This window comes from Hypanus sabinus, chromosome 3, assembly GCF_030144855.1.
Source record: "Hypanus sabinus isolate sHypSab1 chromosome 3, sHypSab1.hap1, whole genome shotgun sequence".
NCBI classification, from domain to species: domain Eukaryota; kingdom Metazoa; phylum Chordata; class Chondrichthyes; order Myliobatiformes; family Dasyatidae; genus Hypanus; species Hypanus sabinus.
In genome coordinates this window covers 188,959,027-188,984,593 of record NC_082708.1, presented here as the reverse complement: position 1 = coordinate 188,984,593, position 25,567 = coordinate 188,959,027, and the positions used below count along the sequence as shown (strand labels likewise).

Sequence of the window (25,567 nt, the reverse complement as noted above, 5' to 3'; positions counted from 1 at the left end):
TGACAAGAGAGTCTAACCATCTGGTATGGCTCGAGCTGTTGGGGAGGAGGGGTAGTGTTGGCATTACCTCCGTCTGACCCAGCTATATGAAGGACCTTGTTCTGAAACGTCAACTGTCCATATCCCTCCAGAGATCTCGCTGACTCAGTGAGTACCTCCAGCACCTTTTGTATTACTACTAGAGCAGATTAGAGTTTGTTTATCCAGCAACGAGTGACTCCTCACATTCTGCTACCCCACAGCCTTTCCACTGCCATGCTAGTGTGGTGGTTAGCACAACACTTCCGGCTACCAGTGACCCAGGTTCAATTCCTGCCGCTGCCTATAAGGAGTTTGTACGTTCTCCCTGTGACTGTGTGGGTTTCCTCCAGGTGTTCCAGTTTCCTCCCACCTTCCAAAGACATACTGGTTGACAGGTTAATTGGTCATTATAAATTGTTCCATGAATGGACGAGGATTATATCAGGGCGGCATGGCTCGGAGGGCTGGAAGGGCCTATTCAGCGCTGTATCTCAATAAATAAATGAAAAATAAAAGGCATGAGTCAGGGGTGTGATGAAATACTCTCCACTTCCTGGATGAGCACAGCTCCAATTGAGTAGGCAAAGACCACTTTCAGCAAGGCAACACGGTAGCGTAGCCGTTAGTGTAACACTTCACAGTGCCAGCAATCAGGGGTTCTGTTCCTGCCACTCATTGTAAGAAACCTGTACATTCGCACTGTGAGCATGTGGGTTCCTCCAGGTGCTCTGGTTTCCTCCCACATTCCAAAGACCTACGGGTTAGGGTTAGTGAGTTGTGGGCTGTATGCTATGTTGCAACACTTGTGGGCTGCCCCCAACACATCTTTGAATGGCATTGGTCATTATCTGACCCAGCTATATGAAGGACCCATTATATGGCACATTTCACTGCGTGTACATGTGACAAATAAAGCTACTGTCTAACCTCTCTGAGCGCACTGTGTCATCAGCTTCACCAGAAGACTGCAGCAGTACAACAAGGTGGCTGGTTGCCAATTCTCAACAGCATTGATTGATGGCCAATAAATACTGCCTTTGAATATGAAATCTAGATCCCAAAGAAGTCAATAAAGCTCTCCTCTCATAAACCATCAGGTCGATCTAAATACTTGCACAGCTTCAATAAGTACAACCAAACATGCGCTTCAGAAAAGAAATGCGGGGATAAGTCAAAGTCAAGGTGAATTTCAGGCATCACAGTTAGCACACTGCTATTACAGCTCAGTGTTCCAGAGTCTGAGGTTCAATTCCGACAAGGAGTTTGTACGTGCTCCTCATGACTGCGTAGTATTCCTCCAGGAGCTCTGGTTCCCTTCCACAGCCCAGGATGAAATTGTTAGTGGGTTAATTGGTGATTGCAAATTGTCCTGTGATTAGGCTGGGGTTAAACCGGTGGGTTGCTGGGTGGTGAGGCTCATTGGGCCTGTTACATACTGTATCACTAAATAAAATAAATTTATTTTCAAAGTACGTACTGTGTATACTACCCTGCGACTCATTTTGTTGCAGATATTTATAGGAAAATAAAGAAATGCAAGCAAATCTATGAAAAAGCTACAAACAAGTGTTTAAAGGAAGACAAATTGTGCAAGTAGATAAAAAAATAACATTGAGAATGTGAGTTGGAAAAATAGAGTCCTTGAAAGTGAGTTGTGGGCTCAGCTCAGAGTAGCGGTCAGTGAAGACATCCACGTCATTTCAGGAGCTTGATGGTTGTAGGGTAATAACTGTTCCTGAACCTGATAGTGTGAGACTCCAGGCTCCTGTACTTCCTGCCTGATGGTTGTAGGGTAATAACTGTTCCTGAACCTGATAGTGTGGGACTCCAGGCTCCTGTACTTCCTGCCTGATGGTTGTAGGGTAATAACTGTTCCTGAACCTGATAGTGTGGGACTCCAGGCTCCTGTACTTCCTGCTTGATGGTTGTAGGGTAATAACTGTTCCTGAACCTGATAGTGTGGGACTCCAGGCTCCTGTACTTCCTGCCTGATGGTTGTAGGGTAGTAACTGTTCTGAACCTGGTGGTGTAGGACCTCAGGTTTCTGTACTTCCTGTCTGATGGTAGTTGTGAGAAGAGAACATGGTTTGGATGGTGGTGGTCCTTGATGGTAGAGGCTACTTTTTTGTGGCAGCGCTCGTTCGTTGATGTGGCTCAATGGTGGGGAGGGCATTGCTTGTGATGGACCGATCTGTATCCGTTACTCATCTATAATCTTTTCCATTCCTGGGCATTGATGTTCCCACACCAGGACGTGATGCAAGCTGTACAACTATGGAAGTTAGTCAAAGTTCTGTCAGAGTTTCCCAATGAAGTAGGCGAAATTATTCTGGGACCATGACCATCTACGGAGGGGGAACGTTCAAAGAGGATTTTCAGTTTTGAGACAGATTGTGGAGAAACTGTAATTTGAAGAGAGATCAGCAAAAATTGTTCTTAGGTTGAACTTCCAATCTCTAGCACACTAGTTGAAAGGATTAGTGTTTATGCGATCCTGCTTTGTGCCAGGAGGTGGCTAACCCTGAAGAAAACAGCCTATTTTTACATATTTCAGAGAAAAGCTTTTCACCAGAGATTCTCAACTTTAGTGACGAGCCATCATTGAAAAAAATAAAAGCATGAGTGGAACCTGTTATTGTAAAATTATAAAAACATACCTGACATTCTGAAAGGCATCAAAATCTTCTCATTGGTATCCGGATGTAAAACAGCCTTATGTAAACAAATCAAAAGAAAAGATTAAATATGACTGTAGCAGGTGTCTCAATACAGCACTGGCAGGGTCTGGGCATGAAGGTAAAGAGGTTCAAAAACTGGACTTGCAATCCATGACTAATGATCGAAGAGGACATGTTCAAAATCACTACAGCAGTTGTAGTTGTAAACTCAGCTAAATACTTTATACTGGAATATAGCCATTTTCAGTCGTGAGAATCATGAATTTCTCCTACCTCTAAAACAAAAGACACATTGGTATTGGAGAGGGTACAGAGAAGGTTCATGAGAGTGATCCTGGGAATGAAAGGGTTAACGTATGAGGAGTGCTTGATGGCTCTGGCTGGGCCTGTACTCATTGTCAACTCCTCATTGAAACCTTTTGAATATTGAAAGGCCTAGATAAAGTGGACATAGTGAAGCTGTTTCTTGTAGTAAATGAGTCCAGGATAATACAACACAGCCTCAGAATAGAAAGATATCCATTTAGAACTGAGATGAGGAGAAACTTATTTAGCCAGATGGTGGTGAATCTGTGGAATTCATTGCCACAGACGGATGTGGAGGCCAAGTCATTGGGTATACAGTAATTAAAGCTGTGAATGATAGGTTCTTGATTAGCAAAGATGTCAAAGGTTATGGGAAGAAGGCAGGAGAATGAGGTTGAGAGGGTTAATAAATCAACTTGTTTTGCTTTGGTATTTTTGTGCATTTGTTGCTGTTGCTTGTGTTGTTCTGCTGAACATTGCTGACATACAATGTTGGTGCCAGAATGTTTGGTGACACTTGCAGGCTGCCCCCACACATCCGCAGAATGTAAACGAAGCATTTCACTGTGTTTGGATGTACATGTGATAAATCGATGAATATGAATCTGCAGTGCCCTTTAACTCAGCTAGTACTCAGCTGAAGGGAAATTCAGGATGGACAGTAAATAGGATGATTATTTCTAGCTGAGACTCCCTGGTCTGTGCATCACAAGCATTGCCATACGATAGTTACACTTCATGGTCTTGATAGATTGGGTGGTAATACAGCCAGCAGGAAAATTGTTACAAGGTATACAGAATTACAAGGAGTTATACATAGGGGAAATGTAAGCAGGCTTTTTCCACTGAGGTTGGGTGGGACTAAAACAGAGGTCATGGATTAAGAGTGAAAGGTGAAAAGTTTAAGGAGAACATGAGGGGAAACTTCTTCACTCAGAGAGTTGTGAGAGTGTGCATCGAGCTGTCAGCACAAGTGGTGCATGCGGGCTCGATGTTAACGTTTAAGAGAAGTTGGGATAGGTACATGGACAGCAGGGATATGGAGGGCTATGGTTCTGATGCAGGTCGATGGGAATAGGGTTTAAATGGTTTCAGCATGGACTAGATGGGCCAAAGGGCTTGTTTCTATGCTGTACTTCTCCAGGATTCTAAGACTGTAACTAATAAAAAGGTTATCCTTGTTAGGCTTTATTCATGCTTGAGGTGTTGGTGTCTTCCACTTAATGCCACTCCAAAGCTGCTCCACCAACAATGAAGCATTTATTTGTGAAAGAAGTTCACCTGAATGCTTATGCATGAAGGGTGGCATGGTAGTGTGGCATTTAGCATTAAGCTGTTACAGCGCCAGTGACTCAGGTTCAGCTCCGTCACTATAAGGTTTGTAAGGAGTTTGTACGTTCTCCCTGTGACCACATGGGTTTCCTCCAGGTGCTCTGGTTTCCTCCCACAGTCCAAAGACGTACCGTTAGTAGGTTATTTGTCCAGATGGGCAACATGGACTCATTGGGCTCGAATGATTTGTTACTGTTACCTCCCTTGTACTTTTGTTGTAGTTTAATGTTCCCATGCTTGCTTAACTAGTTTAACTTCTAAGCATGCTTAATTGCATTTTTATATGATCACCTAGATATGTTTAATTGTTTCATAAATTTTCCAGTCATAGTAGCATACTGATTCTGTATTTTCTAGAAGCTTCTTAAACCTCCTGCTGCAGGAGTCACCCCACTTGTATATGGCTATTTTATAGGTTAATTGATACTATCACCATTGCCCTGCGCAATGATCACACTCAAAATAGGGTGATTGGGTGGCACAGACTAGATGGGCCAAAGGGCCTTTTTCTGTTCTGTAGTACTCTGTGACTCTAAGTAAGTCTTTCTGATCATAGAACAGTACAGTGTAGGAGCAGGCCCTTTGGGCCATGATATAGGGTGGCATGTGGTGTAATGGCTAGCATAACGCCATTACAGTGCGGGTGATCCGGGTTCTGGAGTCAACAGTTCTACATGTGCAAGTTGTATAAGTCATTGGTGACATTGGCCTCACTAACATCATACAGAACTTCAACATGACATAACTTCAAAAGGTCAACTCAGAATAAGACTCTTTAACGTGGGACTGGAATCATAAAGGTTTATAGAATCAGAATCAGGTTTATTATCACCAGCATGTGTCATGAAATTTGTTAAATTAGCAGCAGCAGTTCAATGAAATACATAATATATTAGAATAACTGAAGAAGTAATAAGGAATAATATATATTTAAAAATGAGGTAGAGTTCTCGGGTTCACTGTCCATTTAGGAATTGGAAGCAGGTGAGTACTGGAGGATTCCTTATGAGCTTCATTGTTATGGTCACTTGTCTTTAATTCTCCATCCTTTGGAAGCCTAATTTACAAAATGCCACAATGAGATATGACTCTCTGAACTATTTAGTTCTGTAATATAACCAGGGTTTAGTTTGTAAGAGATGAGTGAGTAAAGGAAGAGAATGAGGTGGACGATAAATGCGTGGCTGAAGGACTGGAGTAGGGGGCAGGGATTCAGATTTTTGGATCATTGGGGCAGGTGTGACCTGCACAAAGAGGACTGGTTGCATTTGAATCCGTGGGGGACCAATATCCTGGCGGGGAAGTTTGCTTATGCTGTTGGGGAGGGTTTAAACTAGATTTGAGAACCGAAGTAAAGAGGCAGAGGATGCGGAGCTTGGTGCACAAGTAGAGACAGCTTGTGGAGAGTTTGTGAGGAAGGGTAGGCAGATGTTAGAGCAAAGATGCACTCAGCCTGATGGTTTGTGATGTCTATTTTAACACAAGGAGTATCATAAACTAGGTGGATGAACTTCAAGTGTGGGTCAATAAGTGGAATGTCGTGGTCATTACAGAGATTTGGATGTCTCAGGAGCAGGAATTGTGCCAGGCTTTAGATGTTTCAAAAAGGACAGAGAGGGAGGCAAAAGAGGTGGGGGCATGTCTACTGAGTCAGTGTGGGTGGAAGTTAGGAACTGGAAAGGCGCAATAACTCTACAGGGTGTTTTTTATAAACACCCGAATAGTAACAGGGATATCAAGGAGCAGATAGGGAGGCAGATTCTGGAATGGTGCAATAATAATACAGTTGTTGTGATGGGGGATTTTAACTTTCCTAACATTGATTGGCATCTCCTTAGCGCAAGGGGTTTAGATGGGGTGGAGTTTGTTAGGTGTGTTCAGGAAGGTTTCCTGACAACAATATGTACATGAGCCAACTAGAGGAGAGGCCGTACTTGATCTGGTATTGGGAAATGAAGCTGGTCAGCTGTCAGATCTCTCAGTGGGAGAGCATCTTGGAGGTGGTGACCACAGCTCTATCTCCTTTACCATAGTGCTGGAGAAGGATAGGAGCAGACAATTTGGGAAAACATTTAATTGGGGTAGGGGGAAATATGATGCTATTAGGCAGGAACTTAGGAACATAAATTTGGAGCAGATGTTCTCAGGGAATGCACGGCAGAGATGTGGCAAATGTTCAGGGAATACTTGCAAGGAGTTCTGCGTAGGTTTGTTCCACTGAGGCGAGGAAAGGATGGTAGGGTGTACAAAGGATGTTGAAAGGTTCAAGAAACTAGGTACTGCTAGAGCTCTAGAAAATTACAAGGTTGCTAGGAAGCAGCTTAAGAATAGAATTAGGAGAGCCAGAAGGGGCCATGCGAAGGCCTTGGTGGGCAGGATTAAGGAAAACCCCAAAACATTCTACAAGTATGTGAAGAGCGATGAGCTGTGTGAGAATAGGACCAATCTGGTGCGATAGTGGAAACATGTGCATGGAGTCAGAGGACGTAGTGGAAGTACTTAATGAATACTTTGCTTCAGTATTGATCAGGGAAAAAGACCTTGGCAATTGTGGGGATGACTTACAGTGGACTGAAATGCTTGAGTATATTGACTTTAAGAAAGAGGATGTGCTGGAGCTTTTGAAAAGCATTAAATTAGATAAGTCACTGGGAACGGATGAGATATACCCTAGGCTACTGTGGGAAGTGAGGGAGGAGATTGTTGAGACTCTTGCGATGATCTTTGTAACATCAATAGGGATGGGAAAAGTACCGGAGGATTGAAGGTTGCAAATGTTCTCTTGTTTAAGAAAGGGAGTAGAGATAGCCCAAGAAATTATAGGCCAGTGAGTCTGACTTGTGGTTGGTAAGTTGTTGGAGAAGATCCTGAGAGGCAGGATTTATGAACATTTGGAGAGGCATGATTAGGGATAGTCAGCATGGCTTTGTCAAGGGCAGGTCATGCCTTACGAGGTTGATTGAATTCTTTGAGGATATAACAAAACACATTGATGAAGATAGGGTAGTGGATGCAGTGTATATGGATTTCAGTAAGGGATTTGATAAGGTTCCCCATGCAAGGCTCTTTCAGAAAGCAAGGAGGTATAGAATCCAAGGAGACCTTGCTTTGTGGATCCAGAACTGGCTTGCCCACAGAAGGCAAAGAGTAGTTGTAGGCGGGTCATATTCTGCATGCAGGTGAGTGACCAGTGATGTTCCGCAGGGATCTGTTCTGGGACCCCTCCTCTTTGTGATTTTTATAAACTACCGAGATGAAGAAGTAGAAGGGCGGGTTAGTAAGTTGGCTGATGACACACAGGTATTAGAGCGGGACATCAATAGGTTACAGAACTGGGCTGTGAAGTGGCAGATGGTCTTCAACCCAGATAAGTGTGAAGTGGCAAATTTTGGTAAGTCAAATTTGAAGGCAGAATATAATATTAATGCTAAGACTCTTCGCAGTGTGGAGGATCAGAGAGGTCTTGGGGTCTGTGCCCGTTGGATACACAAAGCTGCTGCAGGTTGACAGAGTTCTTAAGAAGGTGTATGGTGTGTTGACATTCATCAACCGTGGAATTGAGTTCAAAAGCTGTGAAGTAATGTTACAGATATATAAGACCTTGGTCAGACCCCACTTGGAGTACTGTGCTCAGTTCTGCTCACCTCAGTACAGGAAGGATGTGGATGCTATAGAGAGAGTGCATTGGAGATTTACAAGGATATCTGTAAATCTTTTACAATGATATTAGAGGGCATACCTTATTGGAGGTTGAGTGAACATGGCCTTTTCTCCTTGGAGTGATGGAGAATGAGATGTGACCTGATAGAGGTGAATAAGATGATGAGAGGCATTGATCGTGTGGATAGCCAGAGGCTTTTTCCCAGGTCTGAAACGGCTAACACGAGGAGGCATAGTTTTAAGGTGCTTGGAAATAGGTACCAAGGGGATGTCAGGGGTAAGTTTTTCCGCACAGAGAGTGGTGGGTGCGTGGAATGCACTGCCAGTGGCGATGGTGGAAGTGGATACAATAGGACCTCCTAGGTAGGTACATGAAGCTGAGAAAAGTAAAGGGCTATGTGCTAGGGAAATTCTAGACAGTTTCTAGAGTAGATAACACTGATCTAGAACATAGAACATAGAAATCTACAACACATTACAGGCCCACAATGTTGTGCTGACTGTGTAATCAACACTTTCTATAGGAAACTGCAAATCGGACATTGTTTATTGGATAGGATGTATATTAATATGGGCAATGAAATATTGCAGAAATGCAGTATGAATGATTAACTTGCACAACACAACAGCACTTATTTAAATAGAAATGCTCCTACCTGTTTAATTTTTTGAGCCTCCCAAAGCTAGAAAAAGGCAAAATGAGGAAAAATCATTAGTGATCTTACGCCCAGAGTCAAAGTTCAGTTAATTTATTATCAAACTACATATATGTCACCATATGTTGACAATAAATATAAGAAACACAATAGAATCAGTGAAAGATTGCACACAAAAGGAAGGACAGACAACCAATGAACAAAAATAACACCAACAACCTGTGCAATTAAGAAAAAGGAAAGAAAAATAAATAAATAAATAAGCAAGCAATAAATATTGAGAACACGAGATGAAGAGTCCTTGAAAGTGAGTCCATGGATTGTGGACAACACACACAAAATGCTGGAGGAACTCAGCAGGACAGGCAGCATCTATGGAAAAGAGTACAGTCAAGGTTTTGGGCCAAGACCTTTCATTAAGACTGGAGAAAAATAATGAGGAGTCAGAGTTCGAAGGTGGGGAGGGGAGAGAGGTAGAAGAAGCACAAGGTGATGGGTGAAACTGGCAAGTGGGGGAGGTGAAGTAAAGAGCTGGGAAGTTGATTGGCAAAAGAGATACAGGGCTGGAGAAGGGGAATCTAATGGGAGAGGGCAGAAGGGCATGGAAGAAAGAAAAAGAGGGAGGAACAGGGATTTTCAGCATCTGCAGATTTTCTCTTGATCTGTAAGATATAGAGGCAAAAGTAGGCCATTTGGCTCATTGAGTCAATCACGGGCTTATCCAATTCTTCAAGTCATCCCCACTCTCCTGCTTTCACCCCATACCCTTTGATGCCCTGGCTAATCAGCAACCTATCTATCTCTGACTTAAATGCACCCAATGACTTGGCCTCCACAGCCGCTCGTGGCAACAAATTCCACAGATTTACCACCCTCTGACTAAAGTAATTTCTCCACATCTCAATTCTAAAAAGATGTCCTTCAAACCTGAAGTTGTGCCCTCTTTTCCTAGAATGCCCTACCATGAGAAATAACTTTGCCATATCTAATCTGTTCAGGCCTTTTAACACTTAGAATGTTTCTATGAGATCCCCCTTCATTCTCCTGAACTCCAGGGAGTATAGTCCAAGAGCTGCCAGATGATTCTCATACGGTAACCCTTTCATTCCTGGAATCATTCTCTGAACCCTCTCCAATGTCAGTATATCCTTTCTAAAATAAGGAGCACAAAACTGCACACAATACTCCAAGTGTGGTCTCACAAGTGCCTTACAGAGCCTCAACATCTAGAAATGAATGCCAATATTGCATTTGCCTTCTTCACAACCGACTCAATGTGGAGGTTAACCTTTAGGGTATCTTGCACAAAGACTCCCAAGTCTGTTTGCACCTCTGCATTTTGAACACTCTCCTCATCTAAATAATAGTCTGCCCATTTATTTCTTCTGCCAAAATGCATGACCATACTCTTTCCAACGTTATATTTCATTTGCCACTTCTTTGCCCATTCTCCTAAACTATCTAAGTCTCTCTACAGGCTCTCTGTTTCCTCAACACTACTCACTCATCCACCTATTTTTGTATCATTCGCAAATTTAGCCACAAGTCCATTAATACCGTAGTCCAAATCATTGACATACAACATAAAAAGCAGCAGTCCCAACGCTGATCCCTGTGGAACTGCTCTGGTAACCAGCAGCCAGCCAGAATAGGATCCCTTTATTCCCACTTGCAGGTTGAGTTGGTGGTGAGGAAGGAAAATGTCATGTTGGTGTTCATTTCAAGTTGTCTAGAATACAAGATTAAGGATGTGATTTCGAGCCCCTCATCTTAGAAAAGATGTGCTGGCATTGGAGAGGGTCTAGAGGAGGTTCACAAGGATGATTCACAAGGAAAGAAAGGGTTATCATACGAGGAACATTTGATGGTTCTGGGTCCTACTCGCTGGAATTCAGAAGGATCAGGAAGGATCTCATTGAATGTTGGAAGGCCTAGCCACAGTAGATGTGGAAAAGATGTTTCCTATGGTGGGACAGCCTAGGACAAGAGGGCACAGCCTCAGGATAGAGGGGCGCCCTTTCAAACCAGAGATGCGGAGGAACTTCTTTAGCCAAAGGGTGGTGAGCTTGTGGAATTTGTTACCACATGCAGCTGTAGAGGCCAGATCAATGAGTGTATTTAAGGAAGAGATTGATAGGCTCTTGATTGGACATGGCATCAAAGACTACAGGGAGAAGGCCGGTGAGTGGGGTTGAGGAGGAGAAGAAAAAAGGGACAGCTATGATTGAATGGCGGAGCAGACTAGATGGGCCAGTTGGCCTAATTCTGCTCCTATGTCTTATGATCTTATGGTCTATTCTGTGATGAGCCATTTACTTCCATTGACCTCACTGGGACTATAGCCCTCCAATACTCCTACCATCCATGTACCTATCCAAACTACGCTTAGACACTGAAATCAAGCTCACATGCACCACTTGTGCTGGCAGCCCGTTCCACACTCTCAGGACCCTCTAAATGATGAAGTTTCCCCTCATGTTCCCCCTAAACTTCTCACCTTTCACCCTTAACCCATGTCCTCTAGTTGTAGTCTCACCCAACCTCAGTGGAAAATGCCTGCTTGCATTTACCCTATCTACACAGGTCATAATTTTGTATACCTCTATCAAATCTCCTCTCAATCTTCAATGTTTCAAGGAATAAAGTCCTAATCTATTCAATCTTTCCTTATAACTCAGTTCCTCCAGACTCAGAAACATACTTGTAAATTTTCTCTGTACTCTTTTGACCTTATTTACATCTTTTCTATAGGTAGGTGACCAAAACTTCACACAATACTCCAAATTATGCTTCACTAACATCATATACAACTTCAACATAACATCCCATCTCCTATACTTTATAAAGCCCAATGTCCCAAAAGCTTTCTTTAAAACCTTATCAACCTGTGATGCTTGTTTCAATGAATTATGGACCCGTTGTTCCACATACTTCTCAGAGCCCTATCATTCACTGTTTAAGACCTATGCTGGTTGGTCCTACTAAAGTATAATACCTCGCACTTTTCCGCATTAAATTCCATCTGCCATTTTCCAGCTGGTTCAGATCTTACTGCAAGCCATGGAAGTCTTCCTTGCTGTCCACTCCAATGCATAAAACAAGAATGGTCAGATTGGGAAATAGTTTCTTCTCCCAGGCTGTTTGGCTTCTGAACTTCCTGCCGCATCACATTCAAAATATTACTGGTTAATCTGTTCTGTACCTTACAATATTTAATTTATGCACTTCAGTTTGTTATTTACTTGCAATTCATCTGTAGATTTTATCCTACTTTCATAACTTATTATGTATACTATTGTACTTTACACCCCAGTATGGAGAACCATTGTGATGGTACACATGTATATAGTTCAATAACAATAAACTGGAGTCGACTTTACTTGACTATTATTCAATCACTGAAGTAACATAATACCAGCCATGGCAACCATGTTGTTCCAAAAACAATGCGACTGGGTTTTTACATGTACTGAATAATCACATGTAAATAGGAAATTATATAAATCACAAATATGCATGAGAAAGTTAAACTACAAGGAAAATAACAATTACACAGTCTAATCCGAACATCTCATCAAGCCCTCCATGTATCTGTCAAACGCTTCTTAAACGACACTATTGTACCTACCTCAACCACTTCCTCTAGCAGCTCATTGCATACACTCACCAGACTGTGAAAAAGCTGTCCCTCAGGTCCCTTTTGAATGTTTCACTAAAATGTATGCCATCTACCCTAGGGTACAGACTGTTGCCATCTATCTAGTCTATGCACCTCATGATCTTAGGTAGGACAGATGGTAAAGACTGGCTTAGTTGGTTCATTTTAGCCAGGTCAATTATTGGGTTGGATCTGTAAAGTTGTCATAGCTAGGGTGGGGGAAGGGTAGTGAGGATAAGCTCCCATTGGCTATTAAATGCTCCCAATGGCCTGCATCTCAAACAAACTGTGACAACTAAGTCCAGCTCCTGACCTTCATGTGTGGCTTTGGTACTCAGCCCAGCGCAGCTGTTTCTACTGATAGGGGTGGGTTACTGGCGCCTTAAAACCAGTCACTTTAGGCTCATTGGCTGTGGCTGGCAGCTCATCAAGGAGAAGGAAAACTCTGATCTCAAACCTCTGCTGCCTTGCAGCTACACCCACTCATGAGGAAGGCTTCAGGAGTAAACCCCATGGAAAAATCTGGAGATGGAGTTCCTGAGCCAGTCCTACATTGAACTCAACAGCTGGTGTCAAACTCCTTTGGTCTCTGTCGTCCCCCTGGACTCACCAGCTGTGTGGAGTGTGGGAGCCTGCTGCATGGCTGCTCTTCATATCATATTGCCTGGCTTCCATACAGCTCGGGTGCAGCATCAATTGTCAACTCTGACCAATGGAGGGCTTCTCTAAAAAAAATTATTGCGGTGACATGAATGAGGCAATATTATCAGGCGGAAGCTACCCTCTTGAAAGCTTTGCATTGAACCCACGTGAGGACACAGTCCAGCACAGACCAACACTTAGCAGAAGTTACAAGAAGCCTGGATTTCCAGTCATGTCCAATCAGCTCAGAATTAGCAGAAGTTTAGTTTCAATGGTAAACCATGATAATGAATTCTGGGCCAAAAGAGCAGTGAACACTTTCCAGAGAGAGTAGAATGAGGAAGTAGCAATGTGGTATTGGCTAGTTGGTTTCAAAGGTGGTCAGATTGTTCGGAGAGGCAAGAGAAAGTGGGTGTAAATAAATCATTCAAAAGGCTGTGGGAAACGCAATTTAAAATGTAATTGAGCAGAAACTGGAAGACGCCATTTAATGGAGCTCTGATTCATTTGGTCTTCCAAGCAACTCTAGCATCCAAATCAAAGAAATCATTCTCTAAAATATGCTTCATAATTGAGCCTGCAAAACTCCCCAAAGCAAAGAATTACAAAATTCACAACCTTTTCTCATCTCGGCTTAAATGGCCGATCATTACTTTCAAAGTTCTAAGTAAATATATTATCAAAGTAGATATATGTCACCAGATAATATCCTGAGATTCATTTTCTTGCAGGCAGTCATAGTAAATAGAAAAAAACACAATAGAGTCAATGAGACCATAAGACCATAAGACAAAGGAGCAGAAGTCAGCCATTCGGCCCATCGAGCCTGCTCCGCCATTTCATCATGAGCTGATCCAATCTCCCCTTTAGTCCCATTCCCCCGCCTTCTCACCATAACCTTTGATGCCCTGACTACTCAGATACCTATCAACCTCTGCCTTAAATACACCCAATGACTTGGCCTCCACAGCCGCCCGTGGCAACAAATTCCACAAATTCACCATCCTCTGGCTAAAAATTTTTTTTCGCATCTCTGTTCTGAATGGGCATCCTGCAATCCTCAAGCCATGTCCTCTAGTACTAGACACCCCCACCATGGGAAACAACTTTGCCACATCAACTCTGTCCATGCCTTTCAACAATCGAAATGATTCTATAAGGTCCCCCTCATTCTTCTAAACTCCAAGGAGTACAGCCCAAGAGCGGTCAAACGTTCCTCATATGTTAACCCTCTCATTCCCGGAATCATTCTAGTGAATCTTCTCTGAACCCTCTCCAATGTCAGCACATCCTTTCTTAAATAAGGAGCCCAAAACTGCACATAGTATTCCAAGTGACGTCTTACCAGTGCCTTATAGAGCCTCAACACCACATCCCTGCTCCTATACTCTATTCCTCTAGGAATGAATACCAACATTGCATTCGCCTTCTTCACCACCGACTCAACCTGGAGGTTAACCTTAAGGGTATCCTGCACGAAGACTCCCAAGTCCCGTTGCATCTCAGAACTTTGAATTCTCTCCCCATTTAAATAATAGTCTGCCCATTTATTGCTTCTACCAAAGTGCATGACCGTACACTTTCCAACATTGTAATTCATTTGCCACTTCTTTGCCCATTCCCCCAATCTATCCAAGTCTCTCTGCAGACTCTCTGTTTCCTCAGTATTACCAGCCTCTCCACCTACCTTTGTATCATCAGTAAACTTAACCACAAAGCCATGTGTTCCATAATCCAAATCGTTGATATACAACGTAAAAAGAAGTGGCCCCAACACGGACCCCTGTGGAACACCACTGGTAACCGGCAGCCAACCAGAATGAGATCCCTTTATTCCCACTCTCTGTCAATCAACCAATGCTCTACCCATGTATGTAACTTTCTCGTAATTCCATGGGCTCTTATCTTGTTTAGCAGCCTCATGTGCGGCACCTTGTCAAAGGCCTTCTGAAAATCCAAATACACAACATCCACTGCATCTCCCTTGTCTAGTCTACTTGTAATTTCCTCAAAAAATTGCACTAGGTTTGTCAGGCAGGATTTTCCTTTAAGGAAACCATGCTGAGTTCTGCCTATCTTGTCATATGTTTCCAGGTACTCCGTAACCTCACCTTTGACAATCGACTCCAACAACTTCCGAACCACCAATGTCAAGCTACCAACCACCAATGCCAAGCCACCAACCACCGATGCCAAGCTACCAACCACCGATGCCAAGCTACCAACCACTGATGCCAAGCTACCAACCACTGATGTCAAGCTACCAACCACCGATGCCAAGCTACCAACCACCGATGCCAAGCTACCAACCACCGATGTCAAGCTACCAACCACCGATGCCAAGCCACCAACCACCGATGCCAAGCTACCAACCACCGATGCCAAGCTAGGGAAGGTACATGACAGAGATGGACACATGATCAATGTGCAAAGAGCAACAAATTGCAAATATAAAAAAAATACAAATAACCTATGAGACATTTTCTGTCCCCCACTGGGCATGTCCCCAGGTGGCAGATTGGGAAAAGCTCTGCAGGTATGCGGGGCAGGTGGAAAATATGCACCAAAACAGAAACGAATGCAGGTACATTCATACCCAGATTGCGTGGTGCTCCAGTCAGCTTCTGTTCTTTGTGTCAGGAACCAAAACATGGCTGGAGGCATAAAAAGCTACAGCTTTTCACTTTATGGAGAGATGTCTACAGAATAGAGTGATACGGCCACTGGCTGGAGATCGCCAGGACACGCTTGGAGCTAGAGCTGGACGTGACAGTAAGTGAACCACTAGTGGTCCACTGCGGATAGGCAGACAGGCAGTGGAATATGCCAAGAAAAACCAGAAACAATCCAACATGTTACAGGATCCTGCAGCAGATTAACTCAAACTGATTACTAACACAGGCATAATCAAATGGCAAACATCATTCGGCAAAATCTTGCCTTAAAATACAAACTCATAAAGGACCCCAACACCTGACTATAAGCACAAGCCTGATCCAGTTGTAGATTGAGAGTGTATTACGACTGATCCGTTATTACAGATGGGACAATCCATAATAACCATCTGGATCTAATGATACATGATAAACAATCAAGAACAACTTACGGAATAGATATAGTCAACCCAAACACATACAACATTAGTAAGTGAAAAGCACCAGAAATACGCTGACTTAAAAGAGGAAATTGAAAGACTATGGAACATGAACAGGGTACACATTGTCACAATAGTAATGTCTACAACTGGTATCATCCCCAAGTCACAACACAACAGCACTAAACAATTAGGACTACACAACAGTATTTATGTAAATCTTCAGAAAGCCAACGCCATTCGGCTCTACAATTCAACCACCAGGGGCAAGACATGTTAAGTGCCGGGGTTAGGACTGAGCTTAAGTTACCACTCAATGCACTTTAGTAAACTATTTAAGAATTTTTTAAAATTTATTTATTAATGCTTTTTGGGAGGGTGATTTTAGATGCATATCATATTATACTGTTAAATACTATATGTAATTAGTTTTGCTACAATAAGTGTATGGGACACTGGAAAAATGTTGAATTTCCCCTTGGGGATGAATAAAGAATCTATCTATCTATCTATCTATCTAATAAACACTAGAATAGTCAGAAAGTTCCTAGCAATTGACAAATAAACTTGCTTGGCTTGGGAGCTGAGAAAAAAATGTTTAAAAATTTTTATAATAATAATAACAAATAAATAAGAAATACATGTTAAGAACATGAGATGAAGAGTCCTTGAAAGTGAGTTCATAGGCTGTGGGAACAGTTCAGTGATGGGGCAAATGAAATTCAGTGAAGCTATCTGCCTGGGTTCCAGAGCCAGATGGTTGAGGGATAATAACTGTTCCTGAATGTGGTGGTGTGCGTCCTGAGGCTCCTGTACATTCTTCCTGATGGCAGCATCGAGGATAGACTATGGCTTGGATGGTGGGGGCCCTTGATAATGGATGCTGATTTCCTGCTGGAGCACTCTGTGTAAGATGAGCTCAATGGTGGGGAGAGGATGATGCCTAGCAGTAACTTCACAAGTCCGACAAGTCACTGAAGAATCATGTAACTGAAAAGTCAAAAATATGCAGATGATGGAAACTGAAAACAAAAGCAAAAAATGATGGCAGCAGTTAATGTATCATTAGCCGATGAAATTTGTTGTTCAGGCAGAGTGGGACGGCTTTGGCTCAATCTGGCCGGTGAAACCAGCCAGAGTTTGAAGCCTGAAAGTCGGCCTCTGAGATCAGCGGGGGAATTTAAAAAGCGAGCAGAGGCTGAGGACGAGCTTCACTCCAGGTGAGGTAAGGCCGGGTAAGCTCCTTTAATTAATCTAATTAGCTTAGGAGTAGGTAATGGAGGCAGCAGTTAGGGCAGTCGAGTGCTCTGTGGGAGCTAGGTGCCAAGTTAAAGGACAGGACCTCCAGGATAGCAATCTCAGGATTGCTACCAGTGCCATGTGCAGGTGGGTTTAGAAATAGTAAGATAGTGCAGATCAACACGTGGCTGAAGACGTGGTGCAGGAGGGAGGGCTTCAGATTTATAGATAATTGGGCAGTTTTCCAGGGAAGGTGTGACCTGTTCTGGCGGGATGGTCTACATCTGAACTGGAGGGGGACAAATATTCTTGCAGGTAGGTTTGCAAGAGAGGCTCCAGTGGATTTAAACTAGATATGAGGGGGGAGAGAAACCAAAGCGTAGGAACAGATCTATGGGAGAAGGAAGAAAAAGAAGACAGTAAAGTTCTTTGTACTGTTAGAGATGAAAAGAGAGGAGGAGGTGGAGAATTTCTTAAATGCATTTATTTCATTGCTAGGAGCATTGTAAGAAAGGTGGATGATCTTAGAGCATGGATTGATACCTGGAAATATGATGTTGTAGCTATTAGTGAAACATGGTTGCAGGAGGGGTGAGATTGGCAAATAAATATTCCTGGATTTCATTCCTTCAGGTGTCATAGAATTGGAGGGACAAGAGGGGGAGGTGTTGCATTGCTTGTCAGAGAAAATATTACAGCGGTGCTCTGGCAGGATAGATTAGAGGGCTCATCTAGGGAGACTATTTGGGTGGAACCGAGGAATGGGAAAGGTGTAGTGAAACTTATAAGGGTGTATTATAGATCACCTAATGGGGAGTGAGAATTGGAGGAGCAAATCTGCAAGGAGATAGCAGATATTTGTAGTAAGCACAGGGTTGTGATTGTCGGAGATTTTAATTTTCCACACATAGACTGGGAAGCCCATTCTGTAAAAGGGATGGATGGTTTGGAGTTTGTAAAATGTGTGCAGGATAGTTTTTTGCAGCAATACATAGAGGTACTGACTAGAGAAGGGGCAGTGTTGGATCTTCTGTTAGGGAATGAAATAGGTCAGGTGACAGAGGTATGTGTTAGGGAGCACTTCGGGTCCAGTGATAACAATACCATTAGTTTCAATATAATTATGGAGAAGGATAGGACTGGACCCAGCATTGAGATTTTTGATTTGAAAAAGGCTAACTTTGAGGAGATGCGAAAAGATTTAGTAGGAGTGGATTGGGAATTTTTTTTATGGGAAGGTTGTAATAGAGAAATGGAGGTCATTTAAAGGTGAAATTTTGAAGGTACAGAATCTATATGTTGCTGTTAGGTTGAAAGGAAAGGTTAGAAGTTTGATAGAGCCATGGTTTTCAAGGGATATTGGAAACATCGTTAGGAAAAAGGAGATATCTACAATAAATATAGGCAGCATGGAGTAAATGAGGTGCTCGAGGAATATAAAGAATGTAAGAAGAATCTTAAGAAAGAAATTAGAAAAGCTAAAAGAAGATACGAGGTTGCTTTGGCAAGTAAGGTGAAAATAAATCCGAAGGGTTTCAACAGTTATATTAATAGCAAAAGGATAGAGAGGGATAAAATTGGTCCCTTAGAGAATCAGAGTGGACAGCTATGTGTGGAGCTGAAAGAGATGGGGGAGATTTTGAACAATTTCTTTTCTTCGGTATTCACTAAGAAGGATATTGAATTGTGTAAGTTAAGGGAAACAAATAGGGAAGTTATGGAAACTATGACAATTAAAGAGGAGGAAGTACTGACGCTTTAAAGGAATATAAAAGTGGATAAAACTCTGGATCCTGATAGGATGTTCCCTAGGATCTAGAGGGAAGTTAGTGTAGAAATAGCAGGGGCTCTAACAGAAATATTTCAAACATCATTAGAAACGGGGATGATGCCGGAGGATTGGCATATTGCTCATGTGGTTCCATTGTTTTAAAAGGGTTCTAAGAGTAAACCTAGCAATTATAGGCCTGTCAGTTTGATGTCACTGGTGGGTAAATTAATGGAAAGATGGTATATATAATTATCCGGATAGGCAGGGTCTGATTAGGAACAGTCAGCATGGATTTGTGTGTGGAAGGTCATGTTTGACAAATTTTATTGAATTTTTTGAAGAGGTTATGAGGAAAGTTGACAAGCGTAAAGTAGTGGATGTTATCTATATGGACTCAGTAAGGCCTTTGACAAGGTTCCGCATGGAAGGTTAGTTAGGAAGGTTCAATTGTTAGGTATTAATATTGAAGTAGTAAAATGGATTCAACAGTGGCTGGATAGGGTTAGAGTAGTGGTGGATAACTGTTGGTCAGGTTGGAGGCCGGTGACTAGTGGTGTGCCTCAGCGATCTGTACTGGGCCCAATGTTGTTTGTCATTAACATTAACGATCTGGATGATGGGGTGGTAAATTGGATTAGTAAGTATGCAAATGATACTAAGGTAGGTGGCATTGAGGATAATGAAGTAGGTTTTCAAAGCTTGAACAGAGATTTAGGCCAGTTAGAAGAGTGGGCTGAAAGATGGCAGATGGAGTTTAATGCTGATAAGTGTGAGGTGCTACATTTTGGTAGGAATAACCCAAATAGGAAATACATGGTAAATGGTAGGGCATTGAAGAATGCAGTAAAACAGAGTGATCTAGGAATAATGGTGCATAGTTCCCTGAAGGTGGAATCTCATGTGGATAGGGTGATGAAGAAAGCTTTTGGTATGTTGGCCTTTATAAATCAGAGCATTGAGTATAGGAGTTGGGATGTAATGTTAAAATTGTACAGGGCATTGGTTAGGCTGAATTTGGAGTATTGTGTACAGTTCTAGTCACTGAATTATAGGAAAGATGTCAGCAAAATAGAGAGAATACAGAGAAGATTTACTAGAATGTTACCTGGGTTTCAGCACCTAAGTTACAGGGAAAGGTTGAACAAGTTAGGTCTTTATTCTTTGGAGTGTAGAAGGTTGAGGGGGGACTTGATAGAGGTATTTAAAATTATGAGGGGTATAGATAGAGTTGACGTGGATAAGCTTTTTCCATTGAGAGTAGGGGAGATTCATACAAGAGGACATGAGTTGAGAGTTAGGGGGCAAAAGTTTAAGAGTAACACGAGGGGGAATTTCCTTACTCAGAGAGTGGTAGCTGTGTGGAATGAGCTTCCAGTAGAAGTGGTAGAGGCAGGTTCGGTATTGTCATTTAAAGTAAAATTGGATAGGTACATGGACAGGAAAGGAATGGAGGGTTATGGGCTGAGTGCGGGCCAGCAGGACTAGGTGAGAGCAAATGTTAGGCACGGACTAGAAGGGCTGAGATGTTCTGTTTCTGTGCTGTAATTGTTATATGTTATACATATGTTTTGCTGAGAAAACTGCGAAGGGCTGTAGACTCAGCCAGCACCATCATGGGCATTTGCCACCCCAGCATCAAGGACATCTTCAAAAGGTGATGCCCCAAAAGGGTGGCATCCATCATTAAGGACACTTTCTTCCAGGATATACCTTGTTCTCATTGTTGCAATCAGAGAGGAGATATGGGAGCCTCTTTCACCACTATCATCTGTCTTCTACGGTCAGGCCAATCCTGATTCTAATCCACTAGGTCTCTGTGGATCCCATGCACATCAATCCACTGGATCAATGACCTGATCGCTCGCAGTATGAGGGGTACATCACACAGAACGTCAAGGCCGTATTTGGACTTGGGTGTTCTTCAGTAACTTGGCCACATTCACAAGTGCATATGGGCGGCAGTGACAGTAACCATAGCTTATATAATCGTACTCAAAGTGGGCAACTGCATCACCCAAATTGAAGAGGCACATTCTACATGGGATGTGCCCACACCACCAGATTCAGGAACAGTTATTACCCCTCAACCTTCAGGCTCCTGAACCAGAGGGGATAACTTCAATCTCCCCTACACTGAACTGTTCCCACAACCAATGGACTCACTTTTAAGGATTATATAATTTGTGTTCTTGATATTTATTCCTTATTTATTATTATTTTTATTTTCTTTTTTCACTTGGAGTTTGTTGTCTTTTGTACAGTTCCTGTGGACTGGAGGGTAGCTAATGTTATCCCACTTTTTAAGAAAGGAGGGAGAGAGAAAACAGGGAATTATAGATCAGTTAGGCTGACATCAGTGGTGGGGAAGATGTTGTTGCCAATTATAAAAGATGAAATAGCTGTACATTTGGATAGCAGTAACAGGATCGGTCCAAGTCAGCATGGATTTACGAAGGGGAAATTATGCTTGACTAATCTTCTAGAATTTTTTGAGGATGTAACTAGGGAAATGGACAAGGGAGAGCCAGTGAATGTAGTGTACCTGGACTTTCAGAAAGCCTTTAATAAGATCCCACATTGGAGATTAGTGGGCAAAATTAGAGCACATGTTATTGGGGGTAGGGTACTGACATGGATAGAAAATTGGTTGGCAGACAGGAAACAAAGAGTAGGGATTAATGGGTCCCTTTCAGAATGGCAGGCAGTGACTGGGGGTACCGCAAGGCTTGGTGCTGGGACTGCAGCTGTTTACAATATACATTAATTATTTAGATGAAGGGATTAAAAGTAACATTATCAGATTTGCACATGACACAAAGCTGGGTGGCAGTGTGAAATATGAGGAGGATGTTAGGAGAATGCAGGGTGACTTGGACAGGTTGGGTGAGTGGGCAGATGCATGGCCGATGCAATTTAATGTGGATAAATGTGAGGTTATCCACTTTGGTGGCAAGAACAGGAAGGCAGATTACTATCTGAATGGTGTCAAGTTAGGAAAAGGGGAAGTACAACGAGATCTAGGTGTCCTTGTTTATCAGTCACTGAAAGTAAGCATGCAGGTACAGCAGGCAGTGAAGAAAGCTAATGGCATGTTGGCCTTCATAACAAGGGGAGTTGAGTACAGGAGCAAAGAGATCCTTCTGCAGTTGTACAGGGCTCTGGTGAGACCCCACCTGGAGTATTGTGTACAGTTTTGGTCTCCAAATTTGAGGAAGGACATTCTTGCTATTGAGGGAGTGCAGCATAGATTCACAAGGTTAATTCCCGGGATGGCAGGACTGTCATATGTTGAAAGATTGGAGTGACTGGGCTTGTTTACACCGGAATTTAAAAGGATGAGAGGGGATCTGATTGAAACATATAAGATTATTAAGTGATTAGACATGCTAGAGGCAGGAAACATGTTCCTGATGTTGAGGGAGTCCAGAACCACAGGCCACAGTTTAATAATAGGGGGTAGGCCATTTAGAACAAAGCTGAGGAAAAACGTTTTCACCCAGAGAGTTGTGGATCTGTGGAATGCTCTGCCTCAGAAGGCAGTGGAGGCCAATTCTCTGGATGCTTTCAAGAAAGAGTTAGATAGAGCTCTTAAAGATAGCGGAGTCAGAGGATATGGGGAGAAGGCAGGAATGGGGTACTGATTGTGGATAATCAGCCATGATCAAAGTGAATGGCAGTGCTGACTTGAAGGGCCAAATGGCCTACTCCTGCACCTATTGTCTATTGTACACTGGATGTTGCATTGATTCTATTGTGTTTCTTTTTATCCACCATGAAAGGCCACCAGAAAAGTAATCTCAGGGTAGTATATAGGACATATAAGTACATTGTTAGCAAATTTACTTTGATCTTTGAGAGTGTTCCGTGACCATAATGCAGAAGGAATTGTGGACTGGGAGAAAAATAGCCCTGTATTCCCTTCTGCGTGTCTTGAGCTGTGCCGAAAATGCAACATCACCTCCATCCCCCACAACATCATTTTAGACGTGATGTGTACTCTGGTGTGAAAGGTGCATTAAACTGTAAACTAAGCCTGCTGTTTCCTTAAACCTCAAGTGCCACTAATGGAAGGAAGTCTGCAAAACATACAGGTAACGACTGGGCAGGAGGCTAAAACGTGTGATGTATTTTACATAATTAAAAATAACGTGTGAGCGTGCATATTCAAATTCTACCTCAGATAACGACAGAAATCAGGATAGCTGCTGTTGTGCTGCGATATCTGATCGACTGATGTCGTTAATGCTGAGGTGACATCCATCATTAAGGAACCCCATCATCCAGGACTTTTGGAAAGATGTCCAGGATATCAGACCACTGGAAAATGATGATGGAGAGCTTATAATGGGGGACAAGGAAATAGTGGACAAACTGAATAAGCATTTTGCATCAGTCTTTTCTGTGGAAGACACTAGCAGTATGCCCAAAGTTCAAGAGTCTCAGGATACAGAAGTGAGTACTGTTGCCTTTACTAGGGAGAAGGTGCTTAGGAAGCTGGAAGGTCTAGAGGTAGGTAAGTCACCTGGACCAGATGGACTACATCCCAGGGTTCTGAATGTGGTAGCTGAAGAAACTGTGGAGGCATTTGTAATGATCTTTCAAATATCTCAAGATTTTAGCATGGTTCTAGAGGACTTGACAATTTCAAACGTTACTCCACTTTTCAAGAGAGGAGGGAAGCAGAAAAAAGGGTCAGTTAGCCTGACCTAAGTGGTTGGGAAGACGTTGGAGTCAATTACTAAGAATGAGGTTTCAGGGTACTTGGAGGCACATGATAAACTCATGCCAAAGTCAGCATGGTTTCCTTAAGGGAAAATCTTACCTGACAAATATGTTTGAATTCTTTGAAGAAATAACACAGGATAGACACAGGAGAGACGGTGGATGTTGTTTATTTGGACTTTCAGAAGGCTAATGATAAGGTACCACATATGAGGTTGTGGACAAGATAACAGCCATTGTATTTCAGGAAAGATAGTAGCAAGGATAAAACATTGGTCGACTGGCAGGAGACAAACAGTGGGAATTCGGTGAGCCTTTTCTAGTTGGTGGTGGTGTTCCACAAGGGTCTGTAATGGGACAACTTCTTTTCATATTATATGTCAACCAATTGGATGACAGAATTGATGTCTTTGTGGCAGTTTACAGATGATCCAAAGATAGGTGGAGAGGCAGACAGTGGTGAGGAAGCAGAGAATCTGCAGGACTTTGACAGATCTGGAGAATGGGCAAAGAAGTGGCAGATGGAATAGAGTTGGGAAGTCAGGCACTTTGGAAGAAGGAAAAAGTGTATGCTATTTTCTAAATGGGGAGAAAACTCAAAAATCTGAGGTGCAAAGGGACTTGGGAGTCATCATGCAGAATTCCCCAAAGGTTAACTTGCAGGTTGAGTCTGTGGTGAGAAAGGCAAATGCAATGTTAGCATTCGTTTCAAGAGGACTAGGATATTAAAAGCAAGGATGTAATGTTGAGGCTTTGGCCCCCTTATCTAAGAAAGGATGTGCTGAGATTGGAGAAGGTTCAAAGGAGGTTCACGAAAATGGTTTCAGGATTGAAAGGCTTATCATTTGAGGAGATTTTGATAGTTTTGGGCCTGTACTTGCTAAAACTTAGGGTGTGTGGGGGGGTGGGGAACCTATCGAAAGTTGAAAGGCCTTGTAGAGTGGATATGGAGGATGCTTCTTGTAATGGGGGAGGGCACAAACTCGGAATAGAGGGATGTCCATTTAGAACACAGATGAGGAGATGTTTCTTTGGCCAGAGTGTAGTGAATCTGTGGAATTGTGGAGGCCAGGTCATTGGATGTATTTAAGGCAATGGTTAATGGATTCTTGATAGGTCAAGGTGTGAAAGGCTATTGGGAGAAGACAGGAGAATGGGGTTGACAGCAAAATGGATCAGCTTTCATCAAATGGCGAAGAAGACTCAATAGGCTGAATGTCCTAATTCAGCTCCTGGACCTTCTCTCTTCTCATTGCTACCATCGAGGAGAGGGTACAGGGGCCTAAAGAGACACACTCAAAATTTTAGGAACAGCTTCTTTGCCTCCACCATCAGATTTCTGAAAGGATAATGAACCCATGTATTATTGTTGTTTACTTTTTTTGCACTACTTATTAACATGGCTATAAGCTGCACTGGGGCCCCACAGGGGACTGTATTGTCTCCCTTCTTGTTTACCCTGTATATCTCAGACTTTAGATACAACACTGAGTCATGTCATCTGCAGAAACTCTCTGATGACTCAGCAATAGTTGGATGTATAAATAGAGGATGGGAGGATGAATATAGAGACCTGGTGGAGGACTTTGTCAAATGGTACAAACTGAATCATCTGCAGCTCAACAACAGTAAGACAAAGGAGATGGCGATGGACTTTAGAAAGACTAAGCCTGCACTGCCCCTTTACTATTGATGGTGAGAACCTACAAGTATCTCGGGGTGCACCTGGATGACAGACTTGAGTGGAGCACCAACACAGAGGCCGTGTACAAGAAGGGCCACTGTTGC

At 42.7% G+C, this 25,567-nt stretch overlaps 1 protein-coding gene and 1 long non-coding RNA gene across 10 annotated transcripts in view; one reads left to right on the top strand and one right to left on the bottom strand.

Annotated features, from left to right (window-relative positions):
• Positions 1 to 18,765, top strand: part of LOC132391977 (uncharacterized) — a 28,264-nt gene extending 9,499 nt beyond the window's left edge. The window contains exon 3 of the long non-coding RNA XR_009511402.1: positions 15,048 to 18,765. This is a non-coding gene — a long non-coding RNA (uncharacterized LOC132391977). The remainder of the gene's footprint in view (positions 1 to 15,047) is intronic.
• Positions 1 to 25,567, bottom strand: part of sfxn5b (sideroflexin 5b) — a 282,969-nt gene that overhangs the window by 205,328 nt on the left and 52,074 nt on the right. For all 9 annotated transcript variants that reach the window (XR_009511398.1, XR_009511397.1, XR_009511396.1 and 6 more), the window contains exons 4-5: positions 8,654 to 8,680; positions 2,679 to 2,733 (exon numbers count right to left, since the gene is read on the bottom strand). Coding sequence is in view for 6 of the 9 variants with exons in the window: in XM_059965824.1 (XP_059821807.1) it covers positions 2,679 to 2,733; positions 8,654 to 8,680 (82 nt within the window). In the remaining 3 variants the exon portion in view is untranslated. The remainder of the gene's footprint in view (positions 1 to 2,678; positions 2,734 to 8,653; positions 8,681 to 25,567) is intronic.